This window comes from Pseudocercospora fijiensis, assembly GCF_000340215.1.
Source record: "Pseudocercospora fijiensis CIRAD86 unplaced genomic scaffold MYCFIscaffold_1, whole genome shotgun sequence".
NCBI classification, from domain to species: Eukaryota; Fungi; Ascomycota; class Dothideomycetes; order Mycosphaerellales; family Mycosphaerellaceae; genus Pseudocercospora; species Pseudocercospora fijiensis.
Genome location: NW_006921532.1, coordinates 860353 through 869927, shown reverse-complemented (window position 1 = coordinate 869927; position 9575 = coordinate 860353). Strand labels below are relative to the sequence as shown.

The 9575-nt window shown below is 44.9% G+C and overlaps 2 protein-coding genes across 2 annotated transcripts; one reads left to right on the top strand and one right to left on the bottom strand.

Annotated features, from left to right (window-relative positions):
• Positions 1-311: 311 nt before the first annotated feature.
• On the top strand, positions 312-1097 carry MYCFIDRAFT_84176 (uncharacterized protein; the record flags this gene model as incomplete). The annotated part of the gene is made up of 3 exons (XM_007922375.1): positions 312-378; positions 500-826; positions 1000-1097. The coding sequence occupies 3 exons, from the start codon at positions 312-314 to the stop codon at positions 1095-1097; spliced, it is 492 nt and encodes a 163-aa protein (XP_007920566.1).
• A 6164-nt stretch (positions 1098-7261) lies between these two features.
• Positions 7262-8164, bottom strand: MYCFIDRAFT_169098 (uncharacterized protein; the record flags this gene model as incomplete). The annotated part of the gene is made up of 4 exons (XM_007922566.1): positions 7262-7589; positions 7632-7958; positions 8011-8055; positions 8085-8164. 4 exons carry the CDS (start codon positions 8162-8164, stop codon positions 7262-7264), a joined length of 780 nt encoding a protein of 259 aa, XP_007920757.1.
• Positions 8165-9575: the final 1411 nt, after the last annotated feature.

Sequence of the window (9575 nt, the reverse complement as noted above, 5' to 3'; positions counted from 1 at the left end):
ATATCTGAGGACCTTGCAATATCCAGCCAGAAGGGGATTGAAGGACAGCCACGGCAACGTTAAGCTTGAGCTGAGCCACTACTGTAATGTCTTCACGTCTCCCCCAGCATGGCGCCTTACCCACCACTGCAAGGACAACACCTCCCGCGCAGCTGACCGTGGATCGCGGGATCGCCAGCGCACCCTTTGCGTCGGGAGCCCCACCACCACTTGCACTTGGAGCGAGCAGGAAGAAACAGAAGCCTCCTCAAACAAAGCTGCGTCAACATCTGTCCACGTCCTCTTCAACACCTTCGCTTCGGGCTCACATCATGTCGGATTCTGACCTCGACAAGAAGCGGAACAAGCTCGGATACCAACGGATCTCCATTGCGTGTGGTGAGTCGTGCCGTCCTGCTGCTGCTACTGTACCTTGGAAGTCTCGATTTCCACGACCCGTCCCAGCACACGCCATCGCAGCACCCTCCCGCGCCGCGACATTTGGCTGACTCCCTATTAGCGCACTGTCGCCGTCGCAAGATACGATGCTTGCTGTCCGAAGACGAGAACGAACCGCGATGCCAGAACTGCATTCGCCTCAAGAAAGAATGCGTCTTCTACCCGGTCGACCAGCAGGCCGCCATCGACGCTCGATCCGAGTCTTCCAGTAGGTCTGGCGCACAACCATCAGGCCCATCATCTGCTGTCTCCACGTCGCCGACTCAAATGGACCCGACAACTTTCGAACACGCTCATCCCTTTGGCAGCGGATTTCAAAACGTGCCGCAAGAAAGCACGCCGGGCTTTCAAGGCATGCCCATTCCGTCGAATCATCTTCAAATGCAAGGTATGTCATTTCAGCATCGACCAAGAAATCAGCGCATAACCATTGGTGCAGCGCCTTCTCAGCAATATTACCCCTATCATCAAGCAGGCCAGGCAAATCCACCCTGGCAATCTTCAGAATATGCCGTTCATGGCCAGCGAATCCCTACGAATGCCACACCTCAACTATCGCAGCCCCCTTCTCGTTACAACACAGCCAGCGGAGCGGATGTAGCGCCCTTTCCTTCATCGCCGAATGTCTCGCAAGCGGAGTCCTTTTCTCATCCGTCTGAGCAACCGCCGCAGCAATGGCAGTCACAACCGACATTGCGGTCTATGTCTTACCCTGAAAATTACCGTCCGCCTCACAACCAGCAAATGGCTGGCCCTTACGCGCCGACATGCCAGCATGCGCCCGAACATCGCGTAATGCGAACAATTCCCGGCCATGGTCATTCTCCCGTCCAGCCTCAATATATGATGCCTCCAGACCAACGTAGCTCAAGCGTGCCGGGTGTTTCTCCTTATTCACAGCCCGCACAGCAGCCTGCGCAGCCTTGGTATCCAGGTGGCCCTCCACATGGAGGATATCCAAACAGCTCAGGCTGATATGACAAGGTGTACTCAAACGGCTGAGTTGCCAGATGCAAGGAACAGGATATCAATGACGTGCTCACCACGATTGTTTGAACGAATTGGCTCCACTCTTCGTGTCAGCGCAGATGAGCCCAACAGCAGCGAACAAGCCAGGTTCGTCGTGAGCAGGTCATGTTCAACCGTGGACAGCTCCGAAGAATTGTTGGAGGATGTCGCTGAAGCTCCTCCGGTTGGGAACTTCGTCTCGCTCTTCTCCCTGCAACAATCCACCAGTAGTACGGAAAATGCCTTGGCGCAAGCAACAAGCAACCCTACAGGCAGATTTGGGACGAAGAACCAATAATAGTACTCCGAGTATACATCCGCGGCGGACGTCTTGTGCCACGGAGGCCGCAAGGCGCATCATAAAATCATCATTCAAAGCACAGCCAGCAAATATTCCGAGATGTGGCGGCACATTCACTCGCAACTGCGATTGCCTTCGTTGGACTGCAGGCGACGAATAGCGTTGAAAAAACAACTGCCGGGCATCCGAAAATCTGGTGATCAACCACACGAATCGCAAAGGTTGCGCTGTCGTACCAACGGTTATGATGCGTCACACCATCTGCACTTCTGGAAGTGGTTGAGCATGGAACTCCGTCGCAAAACCCCCTGGTCAGTTGTTGGTTGTATTGCCAACCTCTCCACAGACTAGCAAATGGCTCGTCCACATCGCCACACGAAGCCATTTAGCGCACCATGATTCTCAGCTCAGCGGATTGCGGCGATGCAGAGGTGGCACGCGACCTGGAGACACATGCAAGACATCGCCCACGTTGTAGCCATGTGCACCGATCCTACTGGACCGGACTCTTTTCGGAATTCCATCGACGTAACCGAGATTCAGAGTATCCACTGCAGCCACCATCGCAATGGCGCGAAGACAGGGGTTGTCTCACTGTTGATTTGAACCTCTACACTGCAAACCAATCTGATTCGGAGATGGAGATGGCGATGCGGAGGATGAACTCTTGAAACGAGATATAGGACATGGAAATGTACTCATCATGTGCTCGTACGTAGCGGTGTAGAGATCTCTCACAGTAAGGGGCGGGCTCCGGATGAAGACTTCCTGCGTCAAAGCACACGCACGCCAAGCATTCCGCGAAAACAACCACGTCAGCCGGACGCACATTTAATACCGCACGACTAGCGTTCCTAAACAGGATGTTTGTTTGAGGTTTGTTTACTTCTCGGCATATATATATATATCTTCCGGTCGCGTTCTTTCTCCCTTCTATATTAACCTTGCTATTATAAGTACCGTCCCTCCCTTTATCTACTACTAATTTTAACGCATAGGACGATATATATCGTAGACGCGGTATATATATCTCGCGTAGGGGTCCCTTTCTAGCATTTTAGCCGGGAAATTTAACCTCGCTATCGCTCCCCTCCCTCTTTTTAGAATCCCGCTCTATCCTCTATAATAACTCGTTAGCTATCGGCGTTTATTAGTTAAATAGGGATTAACCCCTATAGTATCTATATAGTTAGCATATAGAAGCCGCTCTATAGGTAAATAAATAGGCCTTAATTAGACTCGGTTGTATATACGTTAAGTCTCTTTAAGCGCTTAGCTTTTATCGCCGCTATCGGTTAACTATACTAACTTAATTGCCTTTATATTTCCAAACTCTAAGTCGCTAAGAAGCACATAATTATAGCAATAGCGACCTTCTAGGCCTTCGTAGAAGATAGGTATAACGACGACGCTAATAACTAGTAGCTAGATATAGGCGCTAGTTTAATAGACGACGATAAGATAAATGCTAATTAGCTAACTAAAGGAAGAGAGCCTATCTTCGAGAAAGCCGGAGAGCTAATGCTAAGCAGCGTAGACGACGAGGGTTTAGTAGTCGTAGAAGGAGATAACGAGGTCGAAGACATAGGGGTAGATAGTAGGGCAGGTAGATTGTGTTATCTAGCCGACGGAGATATAAATAAGGGTCGTTACGAGCCGTTGCGTAGCATCTCTTACTAGCGACAGGTTAACTTGCTAGCCTACCTATAAGGCGATCTCGAGGCTATTAATAACGTCTAATATAGCTTCTTCTCGCTATTCTAGACTAAAGAGGTTATAGACCGATTAGTCGACTGTACTAATAAGTATGCGAGAGACAAGCTAGGTTTTAAGAAGGACAATAAGATATATATCTCTAGTCGTCTATAGAAGCCGGTAGACAAGCTAACAATGCAGATCTTCGTAGGCTTAATTATATATATGTCCGCAATCTAAATAGACGACAAGAGCGAATACTAGCGCGAAGATAGATACTAGCCGAGACATAGTATCGCTAAATATATAAGCGAGTAGCGATTTAAATAGATTAAGGCTGCTTTGTAGTACCGGAGTAACGCGCTCTCGTTAAGCGGAAGAGGCCTACCTACCTAGACGTAGATACTGCCTCTTACTAACATTCTACGTAGCAAATTCCGCGAGGTTGTCGTACCTAGTACTAACGTATCTATTAATAAGAGCATAGTCCGGTTTACTAGTAAATCTAGGCATATTATTATAATGCGAGGCAAGCTAACACCTATCGGATATTATATCCTATGCCTATACGAGGGCGGGTACCTATATTCCTTCTTATTCTCGAGCCTACGGAAGGCATTTAAATAGGAGGAAGATAATCCGGACTCGGTAGCTTCTATAGTCTCTTAGCACCCGGTAGTAACTCTAGAGGTTCTTACGGACGCCGAGAAGAAGGAGCGGCAGAAGGAGAGTAATAAGAAGCGCCGTAAGCGTAAGAGCCGTAGTCCTAGTAGTATTAGATATAGTTAGAACATAGGTCTATATTTAATAAGGGATGTAAGGAAGGAGTGTTATATAAGAGCGGTCCGCGTAGACCGCTTATCCGAAGCAACCGAAAGCCTAATCGTATCGCCTACCGTCTCGCTTAGCGCAAAGCTAAGCTCGCTTAGGTAAGCGGTCCTTCGACTAATTTTATAACTTCCCTTCCTATAATACTTCTACTATATCTATATAGACAACCTGTTCAATAATATGCTATTATTTGCAATCCTACGACACCTCGGCATTGCGGCGACTAGAACTATACGTTCTAGGTTACTTTCGTAGCCGTAGCGAGGCAAAACCTTCGAGAAGCTAGGTATATTAAAAAAGGATAGTATAAGGAAGAATTTAACCTACCTAGGCCTTAATCGCAAGACAATACGGTTTCCCTACGATACACTGCTTTACAAGGCAATTTATAACGTAGTAGCGGTAATCTAGTAGGACAGAAACCTCGTACAGTTCCTTACGACGGGATACCGGCCTTTCGAGCGAATACAACGGCTTCGGGCATGCCCTCGAGCTAGCAATAACGCCTATATCGATAAGTACGTACGAGTCTACTAGAAGACAGACGGTAAGGAAGAGAAGGACCTTCCGGAGGTTGCTACTTTATATAATAACTATATAGGTAGTATTAACATTTATAACTAGCTACGCTATTATTACTTAACCTAATATAAATCGAGGAAGGGATAGTACCTATTGTTCTACTTCCTACTAGATGCAGCGGTTATTAACTCCTTTATCCTTCTTCGAGGTAATAAGAAGTAGACTAAGGACTAACAGTTTACTTACTAACGCGACTTCCGTATAGCACTAGTATAGCAAATACCCTATAGCGCTCTATAACCTATACGACGTAATATAGTATAACGAGGCTAATCTACAGTCCTTCTTCGAGAGCTTAAGGCCGCAACCTAATAACCCTTCGAGCGCCGCTAGCGATTAATAATAGTCGCTATTGCTTCTATATTAGACTTAGAGACTACACTTAAGGCATACTGCTGCTTTACGATTGCGGCAATTATCTTACGGAGGTAAGCAACCTAGCGCTATAGTGCCTTAAACTCCGCCCTCTTAACGACTATTGCCTTACTTTAAGAGCCTTCTTCTTTAGCGGACTAAGCAGCTACCTGCGACTCTATAACCTCCTTCTTTAGTAGAAGGTTTACGTCTACCCTTAAGTCCCTTACTGCCTCTATAAGGAGGTTTACCTTCGTAGCAAGTAGACTAATATTAAACTACTTCTTAAGTAGACTCGGCGGCTCGACAAGTGTCTAAAGTGTCTCTTTACTAAGCTTATAGCGCCTTAGTCGACGGCGTATACGAGACAGGCGAGACTTAGTTAGTAGCTAATTAGTTATTAGAAGGTCTCAATCTATAGTCTATATAGTCTATATACCTATCTCGATAGCGTACTTAGCGCTTCTATTATATAGCTTCTTCTATACCTTCTTATAGACCTTTACTTGCTAAGGTTTACTACAAAACCTTTACTAGCGACGACTCGTAAAGGTGTCGGCTTCTTAACCTTAAGCTCTACTACGGCTAAATCCGAGACCTAATCGGATACGATCGCTGTTCGAGGGGCGATATAGTTTTGTATAGGGCTATACTAAATTTAGCATCTACTATAGAACCCTCTAAGGGGATAGTAGGGGTATAGGTTCTACGGACTTAACCCTAGAGTTCGTTTAGGGGATCCTAGAGTAAAGAATAGTAAGAGCCTCCGCTAGCCGAGACCGTCGGACGGCGGGGTCCCTCCGTAGAAAGGTACGACCGTAGGAAGGGGGGACCCGTCCGTAAGATATACTCGAGGCGTAGGGGTACTATTCTATACGAGATACTACCTCTTCTACTAGAGGCTATTAGTATCTTTATTTTTAAAAGCGTTACAAATAAGTATATATTAAAAGTAACGTATATATCGTAAATCTCGTCTAATTTATTTACCTACCTCTGTATTCTATAGCAGGTTACCCTTCGTAACGAGCGTAGGGGTTAAAAGTCCGTATATACGGTATTAAATTTAGTCCCCGTTAGCTATAAGTACTTAGTATACTTAAGCAATGCGACTAGACGGAGTCTAACGGACTATACTTTCTACCGCTTCTCTCTTCTCTCTCTTAGACGACCGAGAGGTATAATATCCGCTAGCTATTATTATAAAGCAGGGTTAATTCTAAGGAAGTATAAATAATTTGCTTTAGAGGCAGAGGCAGAGGTAGGTTGTTATCGGTCTTAAATAATATTATAGTGAAAATTATATACTAACTTACTAAGATATTCTAGTAAAGAACTTAGATTACTTGCTTACTCGGCGAGATCGGCGGAGAAACGCTTCTATATAAAGGAAAAGGATTATTAGTCCGACGGTACTAGCTATAGCCTATTCGGGTAGTAATATACACACTCTCGATTAATTATAATTTTAATTATATAGAAATCTAGCCGATAAGGTTATATAGTATATATATATATAGGTAGAGTTAGAGGAGTTTTAAAAGTTCGTAACCTTACTAATAGCTATACTAATAATTACTTTACCGAGGCTCCCTAAAAAAATATAAATTAGACTAGAAATTTAGAATATTATCCTCCTTCTTCTAAAAATTTCCCGCTTATTATAGAATTAAAATCGCCTACCCTCTTACTATCCTCCCTTTCTCTAAATCCTTAATCGCCTTCTTAAAAATCCTTAAGCTATATATATAATTTAACCTTCCCTTATACCGCTTAAATACTATTAATTCTACTAGATTATTATACGAACCTCTCCGGTTTCTAATTAAGAAAGTTGATTTCCGTCGAGATATTATCGATAGTAGTCGGGATATTTAAGATTCTCTCTGTAATCTACGATATAGTAATTTCTAGAGCTCGACGGAGAGTATCTTAATTCTAGTCGACGTAGAGCTACGAAATCGATTACCGCTTCGGCTCCTTTGCCGTTTGCTTATAAATTTAAGGACTTCGTAGACGAAGGTACTAGATTCGGTTACGAGGACGGTATAGTTAGCGCCGATTTTTTTTTGATTTTTTTTTCGCTAAGGCTAGGGCGTCTGGGTTTCGGTCGATAACGATGAGCGTAGCTCCGGAAATCGCGGCCATGACTTGAATGCCAATATGGCCGAGACCTCCGGCTCCGATCATCACGCAGTTATCACCAGGTCGAAGGAATTCTGCAGCTTTCGCTGCGACAATGATGAGCGGTTTTAATCCTGCGTCTGCGAGAGCCGCGACATCGGCGGGGTGGAGTTTTGGGTCGAGTTTGATGACGGAGCGCGCAGTGGTTTTCATGAACTCTGCGTAGCCTCCGTCGACGTTGATTCCTGGGAACGTACTGTTTTCACAGTGCACGTCGTCGCCGAAGCGACATGCTCACAGGTTACGAGAGGGTGGAGGATGACTGGATCGCCGAACAGCTTCTCCTATGGCGTGGATCCAGCCGGCGTTTTCGTGGCCGATGGTGTATGGGAGTTTGACTCCCGACTTTTCTTCCCACTGCCCTTCGAGGATATGGATGTCGGTCCTTGCGAGGCGCATCAATTGGTATTTTCTACAATCAACGGAAAACGTATACAGCATACATACATACCTGCAGACACCAGCAGCGCCGATTTTAACAATTACATCCAGCGGCGACTCGATCTTGGCTTCTGGAGAGTCTTGCATCTCCAGATTCTGGTGATATCCAACGACCTTGACGGACCTCATTGTTGCCTTCCCGGATCCGTTCAATCCCTCTGAACTGCTTGTGTCACTGTCGTTCGGTCTTATGAATTGAACGATCATTCGCTGGATGGACACTTGGTCTCGATCGAACACGGTTTCTCACCCTGGTATTTGGTATTGACGTGGCGATGAACGAAGCTGGGCACGCGAGATTATTGCCTCTTCGATCTCCTCGGTGAACATGAGGTCATTGCGTCAAGCTATACCTTCTATCCCATCTAGGCGCGAAGAAACCCCTCCTCGGAGACGCGGGTCACCCGTTCATCAAGAGGCCGAGACCAAAGCTACGGAATAGGATCCGGGTTCTCATCTGCAGTGTCTGTTGCCAAGGTTGCAGAGCATATAGAAACAGCAGCCAGGGTCGAGCGGAGACCTAAAAGCTCGATAATGTGCTACCTCCATTCAGGCGCTTCGTAGTTGAATTCGTGTGTGTGCTCGTGACTTCCATTTCTACACTATACTACGTTAGGTTTAGCGCTATTCGAGATCTTATTCTAGCGAAGCGCCTAAAGCCAAACCGTTACTAGCGGGTACAGGTTGCGTTACTACTACTATATTTCATATCGAATAGGCTATATAGCTTAACAACTATTAGTCGTAGTATAGCACTTTATAGAGACGGGACCTAGATAATTTAGCGATTAAGAATATCCGCTATTTTAATAAGCTAGTCGCTTTAGAAATACTAAAGTTATTATCGATAAACGTAAATTACTACTCTCGACTAACTCGTTTACCGCTAGTAAATGCTATTAGTAGAGTAACGAGAACTTAGCACTACTACGCCGTACGTACTCGTATATAGTAAGAAAGTCGATCGCGAGTACTTTCTAAAGGGCCTCGAGTTAGTTTAGTTAAAAATAAAGGGGGGTATTACTACCGCTATTTCCGATATAGACGAGAACTCGATAGCGAGAAGTCGCGCGTAGGTACGTATAGCGAAGAAGTTAGTCGGATAGCCCTAATTAAGGACCTCTAGGTATTAACTTAGTATATAGCGATATATTAAGAATCGGTATATTTAGATAGGCGGATAGCTATAGAAGTAGGCTCGGCTAAATTAGTATAACTTAGCGCGTATACGTCGTATATACGAGATTTTTAGATCGTTAGACTCGCAATTAGTAGGGCTACAACCTCCTCGTATTAGATTTGCTAGTTATTGTTAGTATAGCGAGATCGTATTTTAATAGCGGAATCTACGATAAAAATTAGCAGTTTAGCTTTAGGCCTTTAGGCGAAGGATTAGGTAGAGTAGTATATAATTAGTTGTTCGGAAAGACGGAAGCTAGCCCTAATTTATTTAAATCTATTATATGCAATCTAACTAATTTACTACTGCGGAACGTAATCCTTAATATATAAAGGCTTAAACGGAGGTAGATAATGTAATTACGTACGGATTTAGGCTCTAGCTACATATAGTAGTCTGTAATAAAAGGCGTCCTCCGCGGTAAAATAGCCGTAATTTTAACGACATTTAGCTTTAGTGTTTAATTAAAGAGACCTCTATAGCTCGTAAAAGCGATCTTAGAGACCTATGTAACCTTAGAACGATGTTCTATTAGCATAATTTCTAGAAAATGTCGTAGGC